Here is a 25,731-nt window from a genome sequence, read left to right on the forward strand (position 1 = left end):
CAAGAACTGTATCAAAAGTATTTGTAATTAGTTACTTTACGCCAGTGCCTTAAAAAACCTACTGTATAAGATTTTTAGCTTCTACAAACTAAAAGAGAGCAGTTGTGGTTAACTGCTTCTGCTGTACTACTGAAATATGCCAAAACTACACATCCAAATATTTATGGCATCCTCCTTCATTCCCAACGTGTTACACTTTGGTGGCGGTGTGTGCGAAAAAGTGCGGGGGACAGAATCATCTTAATCAAAAATGGGGAGGGGTGGAGAACATGTCTATCACTATTCTACACCCATGTAACATAACAGCACAGAAAATCTGCGCAAAGATAATTTTGAGGCATTACACTGGTTTTAAGAAAAAAATTAACAGATACATTTGCACAATAGAGAGAAGGGCTTCCTGTTACTTGTTTTGTTTCCTGTACTGTATTATCTGAAAGAATTTCGTTAACTCTAGTGTAAATCAATCTAAATCAAAACAATTATTTGATTTTAACTTAGTAACAGCTTTGGAGGTTAATAAGGCACTCAAATCTTTAGATAGTAGGAAACAGGCTGGTCCAGATATGTTGGATCCACATTTTCTAAAGCTGTCAGCTGATATTATTGCGCCACCACTAACTAAATATTTATAACCTTTCCTTGTCTACAAATGAAATTCCTTCTATCTGGAAAAATGCCTATGTGCGGCCTCTATTTAAAGGAGGTGACCAAACTTATTGAATAATTATAGGCTTATCTCGAAATTGTCCATACTATCAAAGGTACTGGAATCGCTGGTAAATGATCAATTAAAACAGTTTCTATCTTCTAAAAATGTTTTATCAGAGTTACAATCTGGATTTAGGAAAAACACAGTACATCCACAGCAATTACAAAAGTAATAAATGATTTAATGGTCTCATTGGACAATAAAAATCATAGTGCTGCTCTTTTTATTGATCTATCTAAGGCTTTTGACCTTGTAGATCATGAAATTTTGAAGCAGAGGCTAATTAATGTAGGTTTATCAGCAAACACCGTTGGGTGGTTTGGAAATTATTTGTCGGATAGATCTCAATGTATTAAAATAGAGGGAATTACTTAGAGTACTCGGAATGTAAAGATTGGCGTACCACAGGGATCGGTCCTTGGGCCATTATTATTTATTTTATATATCAACAATATTGGGGAGAATCTAGTACAATCAAATTTTTATCTGTAAGCTGATGACATGGTGATTTACTCTTCTGCACCAACACTGGATCAGGCAGTGAGTCGATTGAGCGATTTAAGACTTGTTCTAAATGCGGAGAAATCCAAAATTATGATGTTTACCAAAAATAGGTCTGTACATTCAAGCTCATGCTCAATTACTACTCTTCAAGGTCTTGTGATTGAAAAAGTATCTAAGTATAACTATTTGGGATTTTTAATTGACGATTCTCTTTCTTATGGGCCTCATATTCAAAACCTTGTGAAAAAATTAAGGTCGAAATTGGGCCTTTTCTTAAGAGTAAAAAATTATCTTTATCTTGCAGCATGGAAGAGATTGGTAGCAGCAACATTTTTGTCAGTACTGGATTACTGCGATATCATATATATGCAGGCACCTAAACATTGTTTACAGACGTTGGATTCAGTTTATCATGGTGCATTGAGGTTTATCGCCAACTCAAAAGCCCTTACTCATCATTGCTTTTTGTACTCTTGGGTTGGATGGCCGGCATTGTCATCCCATAGACTTAAGCATTGGTATTTATTTATATATAAAGTTATTTTAGGGTTTTTCCTTCATACCTACAGCAAAATATCTCTCAGAAGGATGTAAAGAGTTATGGGCTTTGTTCAGAGGACTACTATCTCTTAAACATCCCTAAAGTTCGAAGAAATGTGGGTAAACGGGCATTTAGTTATGCCGCTCCGGAACCACTTACACGACAAATTAGGTTTAAAAGAGCTGGTATCATTAAATAATTTTAAATGTATTTTAAAGGATTTGGTTGTAGAGTCGCCTGATTGCAATTGTTTTTAGTGAATTTTGTATGTTTTTGTGTATGAAATTGAAATGTAACTTTATGTTGTCATGTAACTAAATCGTGCTGCCTATCTTGGCCAGGACCCTCTTGTAAATGAGATTGTAAACTCTCGGAAGATGAGGCGTGCTGCTGCATTCTGAACCAGCTGGAGTGGTTTGATAGCCTTTGCAGGAAGACCAGCAAGGAGAGCATTGCAGTAGACCAACCTTGAGATTACCAGGGCCTGGACAAGGAGTTGTGCCGCATGCTCAGTGAGATAGGGACAAACCTTTCTAATGTTAAATAAGACATATCGGCATGAGCGCGTTGTCTTTGCAATGTGATCATTGAAGAACAGCTGTTCATCAAATAAGACTCTGAGGTTCCTGGCTGTTTTGAAAGGAGTGATTGTGGTATTACCAAGTTGGATGGGGAGATCGTGTTGCACCATGGGGTGTGCCGGAAATACGAGTAGTTCTGTCTTGGCAGGGTTCAGCTGGAGGTGATGCTCTTTCATCCAAGCTGAGATGTCTTCTAGGCAGGCTGTAATGCGAGCTGCTACAGTGGTATCGTCTGGGTGAAATGAGATGTAAATCTGGGTGTCGTCAGCATAACAGTGATAGGAGAAGCCGTGTGTTCGTATGATGAGTCCCAAGGATGTCGTGTAGATGGAAAAAAGCAGCGGCCCAAGCACCGATCCCTGAGGGACCCCAGTGATCATGTGGTGAGCAGTAGATAGCGAGCCCCTCCATGACACCCTGAAGGATCTGCTGGAGAGGTAGGATTTGAACCAGCGGAGAGGAGTGCCTCAGATTCCTAGAGATGACAGGGTTGCTAGCAGTAAACCAGATTGTAACCAGATTGATTCTGTGACATCAAATAACATTTTCTCTTAATTAAAATCAGTTCATGTTACCTCTTCCACAATTCGTCTTTTTTTTTCTTTCAACCAGAAAATGTTCAAAGCCTTGATAAAGAACACACTTCCAATCAGGTGTGCTTCATGAATTCATCTGTTTATAAGTGAAATCTATTTGGAGTCAGAATACATTTAAGGAAGTACATTTTCTCTAATTCTCTTATTTACTGTTTCAAATGTTTTGGTCATGTCTTACTCTCACAGGTCTGTGATGCATGGCAGTTACATTATGCTGCTCTGGATTTTAAGGAAGGAAAAACAGAAGAATGAGAGGAAATGAAGCTCTTCAGGACAACATGTACAGCCAGCTGTATGATCTCAGTGTAGTTGAATATAGGATAATTGAGTAAACACTGTTTGAGTAAACACTTTACGAAAGCCTTGAAAAAAGATTAATGAAGACAACACATCAGATCATTAAAATGTCTTAAAAAGGGAACATTTGCATTTTTATTTTATTTTATCTTTTTTGTGCCAAGGGAAGGTTTATGTCAAGAATCCTTTTAAAATGTGACCTAATTACAATTAATTATGCGAAAAAGAATAGACAGTGTTCAGCCATGTGAAAGCACATACCCAAATCATATATTTTGTACTTCACACTGTAAAAATGTCGAGGCAAATTATTAAATTGTAGTAAACTGCTGTATTACAAAATATGGACAATAACATTTTTTTCTGAGGTGTCAGCTGAGAATGATCTTCTATTGTGGTCATCATTTTCTCAGGCTTTGATCTTTCTCATTAGCATCAGCTGTACTTGGAGATGTGCATCTGTGGTGTAAAGCAGTTGTTTATACATTGTTGTGACGTTATTGAAAGATGAACAAATTCTGTATTTTGTCTGTTTATATATTTGAGTAGTAAACTTTACTACTTTAATATGGATGGTTTTGTTGTCTCTCTGAGAACATGAGGGCTGGGAGGTGGTGAAAGAAACTGTAGATGAAAATCAATTAAACACACCAAAAAGAAATGGTATTTTGTGTTTAACAGTGAATCAAGATTTTCAGGCTTATGTTGTGCCTATACGCTTACACTGATTTAAGTGGTACTGTAAGTTTTTATTTTACAAGTGTGGCGAGGGGGGCGTGGTTCAGCGAGGTCTGCAGCAGGAGTGAGAGCTGGGAGACCAGCAGTGAGTAAGTGGGGCAATTGCAAAGTATCAACACATGTGTCTCGTTCCAGTAAGGGCGCGGAGAGATGGCATATATAAATAGCAAGCAGACCGAACTCAGGCAGAGAGAGACACGGATTGAGTACGGTATGCCAGAGTGTTGCCACGAGAAAATATACCTGTCGAGGAATCTATCAAAGGACTTTATGTTTCCCATTGAATCTTACGGCTGAAGGATCAGCGCGCGTGTGTGGGTGTGTTTATATATTGAGGAATCTTTCTGTTGAATAAAGCCAGTTCTCAGTCCAGCCAACCTCGTCATCTTCCTTCCTTGTTACTACGAACTTCGTTACAATCAGTTTTAATCCGCCAGATTTAGAGACTGAAAACCGATCTCAGTTTAAAGTAGCCTACAATAATAATGACTTAAACACATTGTTTTCAAAATATGCATTAAAACTACTAAACAGCAATTGAAATAAACGGTTTTACCAAAGAAATATAATGTGTGCGTAATCAAACATAATTTTCTAAACCACACTTGCTTTTAAATAAGACGACACAAACTATATTAAGCAAATTCCTTTACTAAAATATAGCATAAAAATGTTTCTGTGTGTTTTAAAAGTATTAATCATTACTTACTGGTACTCGTAGAATTAGGCCATTTAATGTAAAAAATACTCAATTTCCAAACACAATATGAAAAAATATCTAAATTCCGCAGTAATTGCTTCATCCAATTGACTGATGTTTTTAATACTAGGAGAAAAGCTTTCTTTCATTCTTTTCTATCGTTTGCTGATACTGAATATTTTTGTTTTCATATTTTTAATGAAAATTTGAATCATTAATTGTTCCAGCTTTAACCACACCACATGGCTGCTGGCCCTGGTCTGCCTGTGCCAGAACATGCTATGGATGGAGTAGTTTTTTGCAAAGAAACTTTGTCATCATGCAGGCTCGGTTGTGATAACAGAGTCAGGCTGGTGGAGAACTGTGCAGTCTGTTAAATCTGAAACAAAAAATGCAATGCATTCTTTATATTTAAAACACATTCAAGTGCCTTTGAATTAAAAGAAACCGCTGACTGTATAACACTCTTTTTAGATTTTGAAACCTAAAGAAATACGGTTACGCTTTTAAAGAGTACCATTAACTACTGCAGTACCATTAAAATACTGTATATTTGAAGGCCAAAACAACACTTACACATATTTAGGAACAGCACTTAACTGCCTGGAATGTCTGCACAAAGACTAGATCATTTTGTAGCACTCGAGAAATGATACATTTGCACAATTAGAGAAGAGGGCTTCCTGTTCTCTTATTTCCTGTGTTATATCTGTAAGAACTTGTGAAAGATGTTTGATAGATACTGGCTATGGGTCAAGTTGTAACAGAGGTGCTAAGTTGATAGAGGTGGTAAAAGTCAAACCACATTTCCTTTCTGTCAATTCGTTGCTAAAAATGTGAAAATTTTTCCATAAAATGTTGTCAAAAGAACTGTTGCTTTCAATGCACTTGATTAAGGAAGCCCATTGTCTTGTCTTTGGTTGGTCCACCCTGCTGGTATTCTGTTCTGTTTCAAGGTTCAAGTATGCCAGGCAAGGTACAGGCATGAGGTCATCCAGCAGCATCAAAGGGCACATACTGAGACCAGCAAAGAAGTCCAGACTGAAGCTGCAGTCTGAAGCATCAGGCATGTAGCTGCAAGCATGCTGTAACTTGTCATCTACCAAAATATAAACTACTATAAATTTTAAAGCGTTAAATCTGTAATTTATGCAAATTATGAATAATCCTGTAAAATTGGTTGCGTTTCCTTTTAAAACATTTTTCATTTGCTAAGGCTTGATGCCCTCGTATGGTATGTTTGGAGATTGCAGTTATCAAAAATGTATTCAATGAACTGGACAGTTTTGAACAATTCAAAGTTTTTTAAAGATATTTATTTATGAGACATTTTTTACTATGCAAGCATTCTTTCATTTAAAAATGTTAGAACATCTTAATTGCACAACAATACAATGACAACACAACACAAAATACATTTTATGTTAAATACTTGTATATTGACATCAGGTGTGTTTATGTAAATTTATGTAGAGTATTTAAAAAAAAAATGCTACAATAACTTACATTTTTATTACATTCTGATAATCAGTATGTGTCAAACCTTTACAGACGAGTGGCGCTTCATTCAATGAGACAGTACAGTGGTGTCTATCGAAAGTTTTTACATATTTCTTCAAACAAAACGAATAAAAAAGCCTTTTGAGAAATGTTACAACATTGTCAAAATGTAATTGATTTATTTCGTCTTATTCGTCTTATAATGCTTACTGTATTGCAAAACACACACTACATGCTGATTTAACCATTTGGAATATTGCAGCGAAATATATAACATTTTCATCCAACCAACAGTAATCTATTGGTTGAAATAAAATGTTGGATATTAACCAACATGACAATTATTTTTGACACAGGGTGATGTGACATCATTCAAGTTAAAAACTGCAAAACCTCTAAATTAAAATATTAAATAATCTGTTTTAAAAGTTTTACTTCAATAGATGTTTGGTTACACTTTAAACCAAAACCAAACTAGAAGATAGAAAAAAAGTTAATCAAGCATTCAAAAGAGGACATGAATAGAAATGCATATTATCAACAACACCATCTTTAAAATTTAAAGTAATTAGTAAAGAAAAGTCAATACTACAGTATGTTACGTGTACGGGTGGCCGTTTCACTCCTTTCAAGAGCATTTCACATCAGAGTACACACACTCTTCAGGTGGTCTATCAGTCTCTCTATTGTCACTAGAGATATTCAGTGCACAATTTTGGGTTTCATCAGCTTGAACCTACAATCAAACATATCTATGGATTATTACAGTAGGCTATTTGTGTTGGTTAGGAATATTTTATATACCTGTATAACTTTCTGATTTAGGCCTATGTTGGATCACAGAATGCCATCCCCTAAAAATGCCTTTGCGTACGCTAAAAATGTACCTGATCATTCGAGTCATTTGGTCTGTCAGATCTGCACCATACAGCAAAATAATGAGCTGAAATGACAACAGCACACAGCTTTTGAATTTAAATATAATTAAATACATATTTTCTACGAGTATGAAATATCAGCACTTACTGTAAATGTTTTGACATGCTTCTCTATATCTTGTCATGCATATAAGGTAGACATTAACAGCAGTTGAAAGCAACAATGCTTGACAGAGACATGCAATGACAGGAATGTATATGTTTCCATTGTTATTATCTGAGATATAAAAAATATGAGCTTGAAATTAAGCAATGTAAATGACACAAATGTACACTAAAATTGATATTCTGCATTCACAAAGAGATATTGGCTGGATATGTTTTACCTCGACTGTTAGATGCGCAATTGTTAGAATCTGAATAAGAAAAACTTTCTTTAAACCAATATCACTTCTCGAGCATAGATATTTAATACAGTCATAATTAAAGTTTAATACGTACATTAAAATGTATAATATTTATAGGTTAATATTCTGTTTTTAGAGTCCAAAGAAATATACAATGATACTTACAAACGGGACTGAAAAGTAGCAGAAAAATGCTGAGCCGCATATTTCAGTTGCATTGACATCCAAATAAGGGATAAAAACTTGAGCACCGCCTCTATTAACACTGAACACTTTAGACGAAGAGCCTTATAGGATCACATGACTATAACATAGGATGTAGAAAATATATACATTAAAAACATTAAACTATGAAGAAGATCAAACAAAATAAAACACTTAATCTACACAAATCTAATCGATTTGTATCATACCTATAACATACTGCAGCTAAAAGAGCTTCACAAATATTCTTACTGTGCATCCAAGGCCAGTTTTAATATGTACAGATCAAACACCATCAAGTATTCTGTGGCATTAAAGGCTGTATGTCTATGACATGTAGCATAAAAAAACATGCATCTGCTGCTTTCAAAACCATACAGCACATTACAAAAGACCACAAATAGACAGATAGCAAAGAAACCAATAAAAACTTTCCAGACCACAGAACTGATGTTTTTATTATTGTTTGTCTGTTGACACATCTATCTAAAATAGAAACTCTCTTTAAAGGTCTGAGGGGTCTAAACAGAGCATGTGAAGTTGTGGTTGGTATTTTATTTTAGAATTGTAACACTAATGTGCTGTGGTCACTCAAAAGGAAGCACCAAAATTGACAGAGGGGCAATTCCGTGAAAATGTCAACCTTACCACGAAAAAATTAAGTTTTTACCAGCGGTTTTACAGTACAGATTTTAACATTTGGTGGTTCAAATACCCATGTAAGATCTCTCTTCAAATTTGTAAAGCATTTGTTGTATTTTTAGTGCATGATTTTTCATAGTCAGGTAAGTGCCATTTTCAGGATTGTCACATCCATAACGCTACATATTTCTCATAAATGGACACATGAAAATGAATATAAAGTAACTATTTTATGTTCTATAAAGAGGCATCCCTTCTCCATTCATTGGGTATTATTGCTTCAGGATTGTGCATTTTATTTTATAGAAATCCTACAAAGTTTATTGTCTCCCAAAAACCGCGTCCTTTTTTTGTCACATCCATAACGCATGTTTATTTCCATTTTCTTAAATATACATTTTTTTCATAGACTGACATTTTTTGATGTTTAGACTCTATCAACAAGGGTTCAGTAAAATATAAACAGATGGTTCAATATAATCGTAACAAATTCATTCTCTGAGCATTTTTATGTCACGTCCACAACGCAAAATGTCACGTCCATAACGCTGGAATTGCCCAGAGGCAACATATAACACATTTTGAATTTTCGTTTGCACCTCTGTTGTGTTTCAGTTGAGAAACTTCCCGTTGAAAAAAGCCTTATTTCATGCTGTATTTACTCGCAACACCAAACATTGCCTCTAGGTGATGCCCTAACCCTCCTTGGCAACAATGTTTGCATAAACAGTTCACAGGTACTGGCTGTTCTTCCATCTTCAGAATTACTTCATTACATTTATCCAGCATAACCCAATCTTTTTCTTTCAGTCTTTCATGAGGTCAAATGTCCAGTTCTCGGTCTGAACTCAACTTTGGGGCTTTTGGTGTTAAGCGAGAGTTTTCTTGCCTTTGTCATCCACAGGGAAAACAGAGGAAACTACAGCCCTTCTGGTAACCCTATCCCAATATTAATACCCATCAAATCCTGCGGGGAATATTTCCCTTCTTTCCTGGTGTCGAAAAGAATAACTTGATTTCTCATCGCATTCCACGGCCTGTTAAACTAACAGCGGTCTGAGGCCGTGTCGGGGAGGGTGCAGTGAGTCTACAGCCACTGCGGTGGCATCCAACTTTCATTTCCCATCGAAAATATGCAAACGTTTGTGTGAATTATTTGGGGGTGAAACCATAAATGAATACGAGAAAATAGAAAATGATTTATTTCTTACAAAAATACTATTAAAATATACTTACATGAGCACCAAAGTACAATTGCAGCATGCAGTATTTCAGATAAACAAGTTCTCACATTTATAGACTTTGTAGAGAGCATGGCTCACGAAGGCAGCAACAGGTCACCTGGTAACTGACTAGCTCTGGTTTCAAATATTATGTTTACAGGCCATCTAAAAGTTGAGTAATATTAAGGTTTGAAAAAACAGTGTGATTGCGTCGGCATAGAGAAGGCACGTTAAAGTAATACTGCAGTTATTAAAAAGTTGAGCTCAATGCAAAAAGTACCTTTGAAAGCTAATACGACAGAAGGCCTTACCCCCCTCTTCCATTTAGTCATCCATCCAGTTTCCCTGACATCAACTTCTTACACTATAACACACAATAACACAACATCTTTACAATATACTGTAATGTTACAAAACAAACAAGAAAAGGAGAAAAGAAAACACCACATCTTGCTTATGTACTGACAAGTTCAGAATGCATTGTAAACAGCTTTGCTAGTGCTACTAGCATTCATAACAGATCATCACAGTTTCTCTAAATTTAAAATAGTTCCTCTGTAGTTGTCCTCACTTTGCTTCTTCTATTTCACTGTTCTCTGAGCTGAGCAATAAAACCTCAAAGAAATGTTAGGTCCATACAGAGTGATGCTTTTGTTCCTGACCTGAGACGTCATAAAGTAAAGGGGATCCACCAGAACGAACACATCAGGAATGTTGGTCCAAAATTCACAGATCCTCTTTCATCACTACTCATGGGTTCCTATGTAGCTCTACACTAAAGTTTGTGGTCCTCAAGTGATGGCTCTTAGCTTGTGGGAAGACAGACAGCAGCATGAGTCAATTGATAAAGCTGTAGGTAACCGGTTAACACTGGTAATGAAAATGCTGGTGCACTTTCCCCTCCATGTGTGCGTGGGAGTGTGTGTGGGTGTGCATGTCTGTGTAGACCTTGGTGTAAATCTTTGGTGGACCACTGAGGGCTGGAGGGCCCATTAGTCTTTGGCTGGGCAGGTCAGGCGTGACGCTGCTGGGCATGCTGAGTTCTTTGTCTGGAATGTGGTGGTCTCGATACATCGTCGGTCTGGGAGGCAAGGCTCTCTGGCGTCGACGGCTGTGGCACAGCCAGAGCACGATGGCTCCAACGATGAGAAGCGCTGCAGCTGGGATGCCAATAATCAGGGGCCAGGGAAGACCGGGGCTGATGTGCCGCGGAATAACTGGCTTTTCCATTTTGGGATCTGTAAGCAAAACAGGCTTTTTGTTAAAATTTATTTCCAAAATGTAAAAAATGCATTGAGCATGTCAAACTGTCACAGTGGAGGAAAACCTCCAAGGACATGTAAACATTTTTATCATCGGTAAAATTACAGTATGGACATTTTTGAAAGTAGACTTCTATTGCTAATATAGTAAAACATTTAATTCTATCTGCTTTGTTCATTTTGAAATTAAATTATTAATTGTAATTACTTTATTAATTATGTATTAATTATTATTTAAACAATAGTTATTAATTATTTTTAAATGAATTTTAATTACTTATTTATTTTATTAATCATTCAAATTAATAATTATTAATACTTTCTAAAATTATTAAAGAGATAATTGTATGTCATTATAAGGATTGCATTTAATAATTCCCCCAAAAAATAAAGCCACAGTTTGAATAGATTATACTATGTTCTTAACAATTTTGTGTTATATGCTTAAGATAAAAGCTTATGCAACTTCTATGAGGTGAGTAAAAACCTTTATCCATGTTTCTACAGTCTTTTACTGACCTGAGAGAACAGTAAGGTAGGCACTGCGAAAGCTGTAGCCTATGGTATTAGCCCCTAGACAGATATACATCCCAGCATCTTCATCTCGTGCTTTGACGATGGCCAGTTTGTTAAGATAGGAACCATCAGGTCTGGACCACACGTCCCCGGTGGGAAGCACCACAAAGTGCTGACCACCAACCTCCAGCGTGGAGTTATAGCGCCCCTCTGTGCCAGGATCGACTCGCTTCAGCCACTGGACCACTGGCTTCACGTCACTGTGAACTTTACACTGGAAAGAAGCCGTTCCACCGAACTCCACAGTTGTGTTGACAGGATGGGTACCAGTGAGAATGGGCTTCGAGTTTGTGCGCTCTATGGAGGAGACAGATTGGAAATAAAAACATTTTATTAATTTTAATAATGGGGACACTTCTCCATTATCCAAATCAATGCAGTTGGTCAAATACACACATTTATTGTGGGAACTCACCAATTACATCCACTTTGTATGTGGCATTGATGTGCCCAGCTACATTAAAGACGTGACAGGTATACTTGGCACTGTCCTGAGGCTGAAGGTTTTTCAGAGTCAGAGTCCACAGTGGGCGCTTATTCTGGTGCGGGCTGGGCAGCTGAGTCTGGTCTTTCCACCATGTGATGACCGGTGTTGGATTGCCATTGGCCAGACACTTGAGACGCACCGAGCTGCCCACAGGCTGCTCCAACACTCGCCTGCGCATCTTTGTGGGCTGACTGAAGCGTGGCTTCACTGCGGAGGCACAAAAAACAACTAAAGCATGACGCTATGATTGCATGACAGAACATTCTGTGCCGAGTAGTCAGAAATCTTGATGAAATTAAATCACTTTTCACATTCTTTCTGGCGTATGCTGATGACCTCATGTGTTGTGTAATGCAGAGTGAAAGTGGAGGAGGGAGTGTGTTATACGCTTACCCCACAGCTCTCCGGTTGGTTCTGCAGCGGCTGGGGGAGGTTGGTTTGGTGGCACAGCTGCATCGTCTGAAAGATTTAATTTGAATGAATGAAGTAACTGCACCAGACGCATTTTTTAGTTCAGCATTCTATACAGATATTGTAAATTATAAGCAGAAAGATTAGATTATCAGACAGATTTTAAAATATTTTTTACATGTACAGTGTACGTATATACTGTAAAGGGGAAACCAGGGCAACTAATTAAAAATCTTTTTTTAAACTTTAAAATGTACAAATTATTGCAAACTTTGTATCCTAACCAGGGGTGCCTCACACGTCCTGAAAAGTGAAGCTGCCGGCCCTTTGATCATCCCCTGGTGGCTGGCTGCAGTACAGGCAATAAACCCTCTACATGTAAACAAATGGGACAGGAGCCACACTATAAAATCCAATTATTTTTTCAAAAGATGTTTTCTCGTATTTGAGTCAGTTTTTAATCACGATGATGTAAGTCCAAGTGTTCGTTTTTTGAAAAAGTTGGTTTTAGTTAGTTATAAGATGTTATAAAAAGGGGTGCTGTAACATGATTTCTTCATTTACGATTGAGTCATCAGGGATTATGGGCAGGACCTTGATACCACGCTGCACTTCGTGATCAATACTGCGCAGACTCTGGCTCCACTGACGATTCCTTCTGCGCATGCCCAGTCTCCAAACTGACGTTTTTGCGTAACATGTCAGTGCCCATCGTTGGATGTTTTACGATCAATTCATTACAATGGAAGGAAGCGCCGTCACGCTGTCCATCTTTTATTCTGTCTATAATCCTAACAGTCCATAATAAAGAACTTGCATTTTGAATACTGTAAGTGCGACATCTCCCCTGTGACAACTAGCCCTGGTCTTGTGCATACAGTACAGATCTCAGTACAAATGATGTTTGCAAAGCTTGACTAAAAACTAATGTCATCCTGGTCTTATTCTAAATAAATAAAAGATCCAAGACTTATTGACATAAAATGTAAAACGAATCTCTGTATTGCAGAGAGCAATTTAAGCGTCAGTTTGTTTCAGCATTCGTGGATAAAACAGTACAAAGCCATTTCAATTTTACAGCATAAGTGAATCCCTAAAATCTTGAGCACCCCTCTTACATTTTAAACCAAAATCCTTCTCCCCCTCCATTCTCAGCTACACTTTAAAGGATCGTTTAGATATTGGTCTGTAAATCAGCAGTCAGATGATTTTCTAGCAATATAAGTTCTTTCATCTCCGTACCCACTATAAAAGGCTACAAACGGTGTTGTGTAAATCATATTGAATGAGTGGGTCAATGCAAAGGGCAACACTTGGTGAGATTTATTTGTTGTGCTCAGAGTTCCAACGGAACCCCCTGTGCAAAAAACGAGCGATTCAGCATGGAGATCGCGGACCGAAAGGTGTGTGAAGGGCGGTGTGTTTTGCTCCGGAACGGTGAAATTTTAGATCTCTATGGGAACGATAACCAAACTAAACCGGCGTGTTATTCTAAAGGTGTTTGCGAGTTGGGGGTGAGCAAACACTGCTATATTGTTTCTTCTCTCCAGTTTCCACATGCGTTTAAGACGCGACGTTGTGTTGACTTAACCCTGGACAGGAAACCAATTAACTGACTTTAACCTAAACTGCGCAGACAGAGTTGAGAGCCCTTCTTTGTTTGGGATGGATTTCTTTGGCCCGGCACACAGGAATGCACAGAGAAGCCATTCTCACTCCCCCGAATCCAGAGCAGAACCAACACAGACGCACATGCACAAATGTGTATGTGAACATCTTTATGTACACAAAATTACTTATTCTGGGCAATCCCAAATCAACAAATAGCTCTCACATGCGTAGGTGAGGAAACTACAAAATGAAATGCGCCCTCCCGGAATTCTTTACACGGCTCTTAACCATCACCATCAGTGGTTGGTACAGCTAGTGCTACACTTACAGAAGAAAACACAGAGAGTTAACTGTGGTACCAGTCTGAATATTAGGGTAGATACACTTTTTGGTGGCAAAAGGTTTGTAAAATAAGCAATGAATGGTTAAACATAAGTATGTTTATACTTGTTCTATTCAAAGAGTGAGTATAAAAATGTTATAGAAAAGCTGAACTGAAATTTAAGATGACCTTGAAAATTTGGTATGTCCCGGTCCGGATTTGCTTAAATAACCTTAAGCGCTCAGGCTGCCTAGCACCTGGCACAAGTTCTTGCAAAATGTTTATGAAAGCAAGGAAATCTTGTACAAAAGTGTAATATGCTCAATGCCACCAATTTGCTTGAATTCAATACATTACCTTGCAGAATAAAATATTAAATAATTTATGTCTCAACTTGTTTTGGTGCTATTTTTTCTCAATCCCATTTTTTATAAGTGGGGATGAACTGCTTTTACAATATTCACAGTGATAGTTCACCCAAAAAAGAAAATTCTGTCATCATTTACTCACACTCTAACCTGTATAGCGTTCTCTCTGCAGCAGAACAAAAAAGAAGATATTTGGAAGAATGTTGGTAACCGAACAATGGCGGTACCCATTCACTTGCATTGGTTTTGTGTCCATACAATAGAAGTGAATGGGTACAGCCATTGTTAAAATATCTTCTTTTGTGTTCTGCAGACGAGTCATACAGGTTTAAAATGACAAGAGGGTGAATTTTTGGGTGAACGATCCCTTTAGATGGGGGAAACTGTTTTTACAATAGTCACAGAGTCAGCTGTATTCTCGTTTTCACAGTGTTTAACATGATGGCCCTTCATCCAGGCAAGCCAATTTGTTTTCATACTGTCTGTTTCTCTACAGTTTATGCTTTGTCCTGAGGCTGTGTGCATAGCTGGGGTACAGAGCGAGCGCCTCGTCTTTGTGCACGCTAATCCTCATATGCTTAGCCTCGGCCTTGCATGCTCAACGCAGACATTCAGTCAGACCAGGCCAAAACTAGCAAAAGTGTTTTTCACCAGCCTTCAGCCCATTGTTAACATTGGCCCTGGGGTATAGGAGAAGTAAGCCGATGGCACTCAGGGGAGGAGAACTGTTCATGAGCAGCAAAGTGGAATCAGCAGATCTTTATGTTGGCTAAAGTGGTCTTACTGAGAGCCCATCCCTGTGCTCTCCATTTTCTGGTCTGTCTGAATTCTCTACACGTGTGTCCAGAAGGGTGAAGGATCCTACTGACACAGCATTCTGAAGCAGAGAGTTAACTTTGGAGAGTTAACTGTGAGAGTTATAGCTTGACTTGAAGGGGATGCAATGCATTATGGGTATTACTATGCACATATCTATTGGATAACCGATTAAAGCTAGTCTGGCTGGGACACTTTGGTTTCACAGTTGTCTGTGCACTTACACTCAGGCTTACTGTAGGTGTGAGAGAAAAAAACTGCAGCCACGAGGCTTTTTTTCCTCTGCCGCAGCCCCAGAGGCACAACGGGGAGGGGCTTTGCAAAGAAGGCGGGTTTGGTCCAGAAATGTCTAAAGGCGGCACTACAGATCAGCTTACATATGATCTTCGTGTGGACTCTGTTAATAAGGCGCACATATTTTTTTTCCAACTTGGGAAGGACTTGAAAGCAGCACCTTCAAAAAGGTTCATTCTCCATTCATACCTGTGCGCAAACATACGTAGCAATGGTTCTGTTATACAGAGCTCCACATGCTTGGAAAAAACTGAAAGCAAAACAAACACAAGCAGGGTGAAACGTCACTGGTGATTTTCATCGATGAGGAGAACATCTAAATAAAACAAACATCAAAGGAAAGAGGTCTTTTGACCTTTATTTCATCAAAGATCTCGTAAAATTGGAGTTCGTGGAGAAACATTACTGAATTCTTTTGGCTAACAGACCTGGTGTATTTTAAGGTAATAATCTATCACTAACTAAAACGATGCCTGTTCCATTAAATCAAAGGAAAACACTGCCAGTGCTGTTTGCCATAGTATGACTACAGTACTAAAAATGAAAAAGGTATGAGCTGATACATTTTCCGGCTTTAGAAAAATAAAGGAAACTTTTTTAAACTTGAGTGCTTTCCGGTCCTTTTGAGTCCTTTCAGTGTTTTGTTTTCTGCAAAAAGTCCTTGATGAACTAATCTCTATAAGAGACAACAGTTTTCCCCTCTCATGTATTCAAATGTATTCAAAAACACTGGCGAGAGATGAAAGGGAAACACAGAAGAATAGATTAAACTCTTAGAAAAGCAAGCAGTTACCCTGCCAAAAATATCAAATCAGATTGGTAATGTAGGTAGTGCCCATGCTTTTAAAAATATGATTTGATATTTATTGCCAACAATGTGACATGATGAACTTTTGTTAGCATTACACATAGGTCTAATTTCCGACTTTATATTTGGCATATAACCATAAGTGATTATTAAAGTCGGAAAGGCAAATTAAAGAGTGTCGGTGCATTCACAGCAGGGAAAAGACATTGAGGAGCAGAGGAGAAAAGGGTAATTAGAAGTCTCCTTGTGTCTTTTATAGAGCCATAAGTGGTTAGCAGCAACAGTCGTAGGGCGACCCGGGAGGAAATTGCCAAATGTAATGTTCTTTTCCTCTCTATCATGAGTGGAGCGGGCCTGGAGCATCCTGCAGAGGGCCCGGCCCAGCCTCTGGCCCCTCTAATGAGCTGGATGAAAGGCTCTTTAATGTGGCACTCTGATGAAGGTGGGTAATTTGCATCCTTTTAGTTTAATTTAAACCTTTGCTGCCTCTGCAGCTGAAAAAGAGCTTAGTTGTCGCCATGAAACCAAAGCCATGGTGTTCTGGTTCAACTGCACATACGGTTGTAGGAAAACCATACGCATCATTCTGGAAATGAAATAATTTAAGCAGTACAACAATTATTTTTAAAATGAGTAATATATTAAACATTAAGTTAATATCAAGTATGGCAATAAGAAGTTCCTATAGCGCAATTGGTAGAGAATGGCGTTGACGGGGTAAAGGTCGTGATTTACATTTAAGCCAAATGCATAAATTTAAATAATGTATCAATATCAAGCAACCAATAAGAAACAGCTCCAAAAAAAGCAAAAGCGTCAGCTTTGTGTGCTACGAAGCAACACAGAGACTGAAAATAAGTACATAAATCGACTGAAGTCCAATCCAGCACCTCTCCATGTTTGTTTGTCACTCAAACCAACCCTTAAGAAAGAAACATCTGTCTCTTGAGAAATAGAGCCAGAAATCTCACGAATGTCTCCATTAGAGTTTCAGAAGAGATCTGCGATTAAAGTATTATTTAAGATCTCTATACTGTATATTAACCACAAATACTTCTCATCAAATTGACCCAAATCCAGATTATTTTACCTACAATCTACATTCATTTTACACCTCCAAGTGTTACAGTACACATGTCTTAACAATTGTCTCATTTGTTTCAGTTTTAATTCTCTTGTGCAATTGTAGAAGAAACATGGCAGACTAAGCTTTTAATTAAATGAAACGCAACTCCCCATCAAATCAGCAATATTTGTCTCTGGCCAATCACTTTTAATAAAAAAATAATTTAAGAAACATTTTCTGTTCAGAGTGATCTAGCAAGAGAAAGTACATCCTCAATTAAAAATCATACATTTCTACATATACATATACATTACACAAAATATTAGCACTCTGAAAATTTTGCTAGGCTAATGTAATTCAGCTAAATGCTAAAATCCGACACACATTACAAACATAGCAGCTTTAGTAAATAACTCAATAATGAAGTATTTCAGTCAGCACAAACTTTCTTCAGATTGTTTTTTCATCCTCAACCAAGTTTAACTGTCTCATTTTTATCTGGTTAGACGGTTGTTTCTGCTGTTGTTTTGCTCAGCTCACTAACCTTGCTTGAACTCACTACTACAGTATGTGCCACTACAAACTCTTTGTCTCTCTGTTCAGCTTAATTTCATGTGAGACCAGACTGGTTTCAATTCTATCAAGGATCCTTTCATCTTTCTCTTTTTTCAGCTACGTCTTTTCTTCTGTTACTCCCAAGCATGAATTCATTTGTGTCCACATGTGTTTGTGCTTTGAACTTGCCTGAGCTTATTTCCCTACAATGAAAGAAATAAAACAAACACGCTCTTGAGAGCCCGAATTGTGAAGCTCCGTGTCGCATAACAAGTAATCAGAATTACGAATTACATCAGAGTGCCGCGGTCATGATGAAAGTGTTTTTTCAGTTCTTTTGTTAGACATCAGACAAATAAATACTCTTTACTGTACAAAACTTTTCTCCAGCTCTAATAGTTTGTGCTTCTTCTGACTTGAACTGTTTAAATAGAAGGGACGCATTATCCAAAAAAGGAGCTGTCGTGGAATACGGACGTAAATCAGACTAAACACAAATACTGCGGCAGTGAGTCTGTTCTGTGCTCCAGCTAGCCATAGCAAATGAGTAAACGCACGTGTATTGGAAAGGAAGAGAGTTTGTGTAAGAGTTTAGCAGCAGGAGAGGTTACGAGTGCCATCTCGAATGAATGAACGCCAGTGCTGTGATTCCCGGTGGACCCCAACTTGTTCAATGTGGTACCTGTGTGACCCAGAGGATTTGGCGCAATGCTGGAAGACCCTGCGGTCCCGCACTGAGCCCCTCCCAGATCCCACCTACCGTCTTGGGTTGGCTTGCGAGTGCAATTTTGATACAATTATCCATTTAGGTGAGGAGGACGCTGGCTAAACTGCAACACATGTAACCCGCGGCCTGCAAACAAAGAACAAAAGGCTACTGCTGGAAGTTCTCCATCAGTCCCCTCATAAAACAGGCAGCCCAAACCACCGTCTGAGTGGAAGCCACAGTCTCCCCCGCTGCGTCCCTGCACAGCGCAGGCTTCACGATAGGTGAGCAATGCAGACAAATAGGAGACAATGTCTGAGAACAGAAAGGTTCTTAAATAGTGTAATCATGTATAGATGCTATTAGTGTCAGTGATAAATTGAAGAAAAGTGTGTCATCGATTCAATTTCATATATTCACAACTTTCTCAAACTACAGAGAAAGTTAATGGAAATGAGAACCCTGTTGTCATTCTAAACCTGTATGACACAAATGGAGATGTTACAATGTTGCAGGATGTACACATTACTATTTTCTACACAATGAAAGTGAATGGTGACAAGGGGCTGTTAAGCACAAAGTGCCACAATAATAGTTCTGCTATATTTCAAAGTCATACTGTATAATAGCGGACATAAACAGTTTATGATATACAACACAACAATTTATGATACACTTATTGATAATCTCATGGTAGTTTTTGTCATTTTTTGACCTTGACATGCCCTGGTCACCATGTACTTCTATTATTGGCCTATTTAAAAATAATTCTTACATTTCTCCTTTGATGTATTTATAAAAGTCAAATCATACTGGTTTGGATTAATATGAGGTTGACTAGATGACATAAATTTTATTTTTGGAAAAACTATTTATTTAAGTTGTGGAGAACAACCTTCAGGTCCCTGCTCATGTCAAAGCTTTTATTCTGGATTCCTGCAAAGAAGTGCTGTGAGAAAACAATGCTGGCAGTGTGTGGCGCTGTTTAAAACAACAGGGGTGCAGGGTCAGACTAAGGGACCACCGCTGGGAAGGAGGGAGAGGGGATAGAAGGAAGAGGCCCAAGTGCTATAGGATGAATGGTTATAGCATTGAACTAAAAACGGTCTACATGAGATTGCTATGAAGCATCAACCAGCATCTTACATATATCATCGGTCACATCTTGTAGTAAACTGAACCTTTAGCGTGACTGCTCAATAGCCCATTCTCACAAAACCAAAATCCCAGAATTCCCGGTGCCAGAATGCAAAGAGCACAAAACATGTGAGCAGCAAGTTAACAATCCTATTAAAATGCCTTAAAGCTATAAAGCAGCACTAATCTCTGTCTATATTTAAAACCTTTAGCTTTACTATAGTTCTCATGATGAAATGCAGACATACCGTAGTTTCTAAAAAAAGTGTTTCTCTTTACGCATGTGGCACAAAGACTTTTCAGTGATTGTGGTTGAAAGAAAAAACGCAAGGTTTACCTCAAGCTCGGTTTATTGCCAAATGATTACAGCAAGCCATCAGTATCCAAGTTTGATAAGGGCTGAATATAAACAATAATCTAAAATTACACATTCACAAAAAAATATTTGGGGTTTGAGTTGCACACACCCATTAAAATACAAGAGCCCGGTTCTGCCCACGCCTGCTGTGAGTAAAACTCCTGGCAGAGATTACACCCTCTCTGATGACAACAGATGCTATTGAATGTCACCAAATGACTCTCTTGATACCATCAGTTGTGGCTGGTGTTGCTCTTTTGTGCTTTCGTTGTACATTAATCTGTATTAAATAGGTGTTTTGAAAGAGGATCTCTCAAAAGACCACCTGTCAGTTATTTCCCAATTCATGCTTTCAAAGTTACATACAATGATGTTTTATTAACCCTTTTATTACTAGTACAGCTAGATAGCTAGCAGACAGACAGACTTAAACATATGAGCACTGGAGCATCTTAGGGGTCTTTTGTTCTGGGTCTAATGGTCATTGCAGTTATTGACTCTGTAAACTCTGAGAGTATATTCCAAAGGGGAGTGAACCGGTCCAATGGACCATAACTCCAATCCCCTCAGTGCTCTCAAGGATGAAACGGGAAAAACAGCAGGCCTCCATCACTCCCCATTCAGGAGACCCACAGCAAACACATGAAGGGGAGGGAACAGAAACACACTGGGCTGGCCAATTAAAGGTAAGGTATAGTTGTCCTACATTCTTCAAAATATCTTATTTTGTGTTCAACAGAAGAAAATAAATGATAAAGTTTTTTTCCTACAATGGTAGTCAATGGGGTCCAAAAACTGTTTGGTTATAAGCATTTCTCTTTGTTCATCAGAACAAAGAAATGAATAAGGATTTGGAACTCAAAGGCGAGTAAATGATGACAGATTTTTTTGGGTGAACTCTGCCTTTAAACATCTCAGCTCACCAGGCAAACTAATCACTGCTTTGCATCCCTACGCTGCCTCAATCCCCTATCGAGTGTGGTGAGCCGTACAGGAAGAGCTGAGGGCTTCTGGGTCCTCTGAGCCTCTCGGCTCTGCTGGACAAGTGCAGATTTATAGCAGAGAAGGCAACAGGTCATCTGTGTCTCCTATTCCTATGCAGAACAATTAGGCTGAAAAGGTCTGCGCTACGGTCCCTCAGCACTCTTTTAGAGAACCGCAGTTCCCTCTCACACCAACTACAGTACGTGCCTCCATACTGCATTCCTTTTGAGGTGTGTATTCATTTCCTTGCCTGTCAGGTTGTGATGAAAAAAGCTTCCAGTACCCAGTTAAAAGGAGGAACATCGTATTAAATTACATCCTACATAAACAACAGCAGGTATTGTGTGACAGCAGACATGAAGACCTCCTTTGTTCTCTAGATTTGATAATGCAAGACGGCAACAGCGCCATATGCCCCTACAAATGCTAACAAGTCATACATTTCCATCAGTACAATGTGCTCTTTTTTATTCAATGTCTGAAACCACACTTGGTTTGTAGAACTGTGCCAGCGATGTCAGTTTTGTCAAATATGATTCGCCAACAGCTTCACATGAATCCGACTACCATCTCGTGCCACAATTAGCCTTTTGTGAGGACATATAAAAGTGCGCCTGCTCTTTTTGGCCTGAATGCTCATGATTCAAGACATTTTTAAATACCAGCTTGTTGGTGTAGTAATAGCTCTACAGCCCACCTCGAACTCCAGCGCATGTGCGACGGTGCAGGTTTTGATTAAGTCTGGGTGACTGATGTGGCCTCTGAGTGAGCAAAACTACGAAGAACAGAGAAATAAAGGGTTGCGGTGCATGTGGAGTTGTGGGAGGTTGTCCTTACCAATTACAATTAGTGTGAAGTTGAGCGCGATGCTGCCAAATCCGTTGGTGACGCGGCAGATGTACTCTCCAGCATCCTCAAGCTCCACTTCTTTGATCTTAAGGCTCTGCTTCAGAACTTTGTAGCGGCTCCATCCAGGGTGCACATTCCTCCCATCCTTCACCCAAAGAACCAGCGGAGGAGGGTCGCCATCCACCGGGCACGGCAGTCGAACCGTGCGGCCCAGTCTTGCCGTTGGCCTCTCCTCCACCTGGCGACTGACCCATGGTGGACCTAGAAGTAAAAATTCACAAAATCAGGCAAACAGTCATTCAAAATGTCTTCTTCTTCTTTATTAATATTTATAGTGTAAACCTACCAAGTTGCTTCATCTACTACACTCTTTAAAAAAAGGTGCTTCAAAAGGTTCTTTGATGCCATAGAAGAACCTTTTGGGTCCTTGAAGAACCTTTAACAACTAACCTTTCTGTTTCAAAAAGCTTCTTTGTGGTGAAAAAAAGTTCTTCAGATTATAAAAAGTAAGAAAAATATGGTTCTTTAAAGAACCTTTGACTGAATGGTTCTGTGTGGAACCAAAAGGTTCTTCTATGGCATCGCTGTGAAGAACCTTTTAAGGACCTTTATTTTTAAGAGTGTATAAAGTTTATACAGAAGAAAATATGTAAAAAATGTAAAGTGGCTTATTCCCAAATAATCACATAAGATATAAAAATGTGTAATAATCATTATAAAAACATAGAGAATGCTATGAACAACTAATAAGAATCAAGTATTCCACAGAGGCACAATGAATACCATATTTCAGAAACATTTCATCTGCTTACTCTGGCATATTTATTATATGGGAAATGGGAAACATGAACTAGAGAATGATTATAAGTGTGTGCGCTACAAAAGAATGTGAAGATTCTTGCACCCAAAAGACTTACATGCTTTTAAATTACAAAGATAACACTTCCAAAACATGTCCTGAGCACAAAATCTCATGAAGATTTAGATCCTCTAGAGATCAGTGGTTCTCAACAGGGGGGCTGTGGCCCACAAGGGGGGCCCAGCTGACTTACAAGGGGGCCTCAGGATAACTAATAATCAAAAATGAGACAAAGTGAGCATTGAAATACATTTTAAAACAAATAAAAACTAGGATTTTCTTATTATTTGTTCTTTTTTATATTAAATAAACACTTTTTCAGTTAATATCAAGCTCTGAAATGTTTACTGGATAGAAATTTTCAGTTCTTGTCAGTGGGAGGGGGGCCTTTGAATATTGTTGAATACAGTGGGGGGGTCAAAAAGGTGGAGTCAAATACAAGAATACAGTGGAGTCAAAAAAGTTGAGAACCCCTGATCTAGATACACCATATGCCCCTTCAAACAATGTTTTAAGGAGGACAAGCACAACAATTTACAGGGAATCTCTCTCCGCTAAGTCCCAGTGTGCACAACGTCCTTTTCATCCGCTCCTTGCAGTTTGTGAAAACTCCCATGAACACTTGCTTTCCATTTCCTTTGGCCCCGTTGAGCAGCCTAGCACTGGTGTGTGTGTGTACATTGGAAGGCACCTCTCATTCATGCCTGGTACTGTCACATCCTGTTACTGCCTCAGCAGCTGCTATGAGGGCCAGCCAAAAATATGGAAATTGAAAAATGACACTGCCCCCAAATGTACTTTTTGCCTCGTCCGTCTGCCTTTCATGTCTCTCGGTTGGAATGAAATGTTTTCACCTGAATTTGCTGGTTGCCATCCAGGAAAGTGCCAGGAGGGCAGGCAAGGGGAAAAAGAAATGGTTGTTTTGGTGCAGGAATTGAATTACAGTAAATTCCAGAATGTTTGACTAAGAAGGGGCTAGAATGCTCTTAGAATGACACAAAGCCTCTTTGCCAATTGAGCAAATGAACATCACAGCAGGAGATAACCCTATGTTTGATGAATCACACAATTTCCAAATGTTGGACAAGCAATTGGTAACTTAATAAATATTTGAAAGGCTTTAGAACAGAATACAGTTGTGTGTTTATAATGAAGATTTCCATTATTGGACGGCGCCAGACAATGGATCTTCTCGCTAGTGGGTGTGAGATGGGTGGAATATACAGTACAGGTGATGTTTATGTTGATGAAAAAGGAGAGGGCGACTTGAAATGGGTTTTGTTTAAGTATTATTAAAACAATCTGCTGGTTACAATAAAGCAGAAGCTAAAAATAGCTCATGACTCTTTCTTCCACACTTTTTACATGCAGTACACATCATGACTGAAAATTCAGTCATCATTTACTCACCCTCTTGTCATTTCAAACCTGTATAAAGAATGTTGGTACATTTTGAAGAATGTTGGTAACCGAACAACAGTGGTATCCATTCACTTGCATTGTATAGACACAAAACTAATGCAAGTCAATGGGCACCGTCGTTGTTCAGTTACCAACATTCTTCAAAATATCTTCTTTTGTGTTTTGCACAAGAAAAAAGTCATACAGGTTTGAAATGAGTAAATAATAATCACAGAATTTTCATTTTTCTGTGAAATATCCCTTTAAAAAGTTTCAGCAAAAGGCCAAGACTCAATCTGGGAGAAACAGGACAAAAAACTTAAAATCTGGTCCCTTTCATCACTCAGCTATCAGCTATGTACTTGACACAGAGTCATGTCTAAACTGACAGAAAAGCTTTTTTGATGTGAGGTGGGAGGAGGCGTCATAGACCATGCATGCTGACAGACAAATGTTACCCACAACAGAGGAAAAGACGGGAGGATAATGGGGCCACACACGCGACCCATAAACCAAAAACATGGTCTGGATGAAACTGATGGCAGAAAGGTCGTCTCCTATCTGAGCTGGGTGAAAAACAACAGGGCTGATGTGTGTTTAAGAAACACGGTCAAACTCAAAGGCTTAGGTGAAGAACTTTACCAAGTGTTTCAAGTGTTGTATCATGTATTTTATCTGATGGTAACTATTTTATATGTTTGATGTGCACGAGGAACTGTGTATCTATAAAAGCTATAACAGCTGAGACAAAAAAAGAAAAGAGATAAGAGACATCATCTTGTCTCCATATGCATGCTGAGGTTCTCTGACAGACCTCCCAGAAAACCTTCTACACCACATCCGAGACCAGATCAATGAACTGATGTTCACTATGTTCATAAATACTGTATTTACTGCCACCCTGACCATATGCGACAAATTAATACAAAGACATAAATGAAAGTTTGATAATAACTGTATAGCATCAATTGGATATATAACCAGTTAAAGCTCTATACAAATGTCAGAAAAAGTTTATAGATTATCAGTGTTTTATAATATAAATTTTCTTTGTTTTAGACATCTTGATATGGGTTTTCAAATTCTTGAATTTATATTCGGGCCTCATAGACCGCAGTGGAAGTACTTTGAAGCCTTGGAAGCTTTCATAGATTTAGATGAACATCAGGAGTGTCACATGAGGATCTTCAAACCGAACTTGACAGTATGATGCATAGATAAATGATTGTGTGTGTGTGTGTGCGTGTGAGAGCAAGAGAGAGAGAGAGAGAGAGAGAGAGAGAGAGAGAGAGAGAGAGAGAGAGAGAGAAGAGAGAGAGAGAGGAGAGAGAGAGAGAA

At 38.5% G+C, this 25,731-nt stretch overlaps 1 protein-coding gene across 4 annotated transcripts in view; it reads right to left on the reverse strand.

Moving 5' to 3' along the window:
* Positions 1-6,056: 6,056 nt before the first annotated feature.
* Positions 6,057-25,731, reverse strand: part of fgfrl1b (fibroblast growth factor receptor like 1b) — a 30,473-nt gene continuing 10,798 nt past the window's right edge. Inside the window, exons 3-11 of one of the 4 annotated variants that reach the window (XM_057348798.1) lie at positions 22,122-22,394; positions 12,242-12,307; positions 11,777-12,055; positions 11,305-11,658; positions 7,620-10,761; positions 7,434-7,463; positions 7,196-7,324; positions 7,057-7,112; positions 6,057-6,905 (exon numbers count right to left, since the gene is read on the reverse strand). In XM_057348798.1, the coding sequence (XP_057204781.1) occupies positions 10,388-10,761; positions 11,305-11,658; positions 11,777-12,055; positions 12,242-12,307; positions 22,122-22,394 (1,346 nt within the window). In that variant the 3' untranslated portion in view covers positions 6,057-6,905; positions 7,057-7,112; positions 7,196-7,324; positions 7,434-7,463; positions 7,620-10,387. Of the gene's footprint in view, positions 6,906-7,056; positions 7,113-7,195; positions 10,762-11,304; positions 11,659-11,776; positions 12,056-12,241; positions 12,308-22,121; positions 22,395-25,731 lie in introns of all 4 variants that reach the window. The other 3 variants (XM_057348800.1, XM_057348797.1, XM_057348796.1) reach the window with 3 other exon arrangements.

This window comes from Triplophysa rosa, linkage group LG13 (genome assembly GCF_024868665.1).
Source record: "Triplophysa rosa linkage group LG13, Trosa_1v2, whole genome shotgun sequence".
Classification (NCBI taxonomy): domain Eukaryota; kingdom Metazoa; phylum Chordata; class Actinopteri; order Cypriniformes; family Nemacheilidae; genus Triplophysa; species Triplophysa rosa.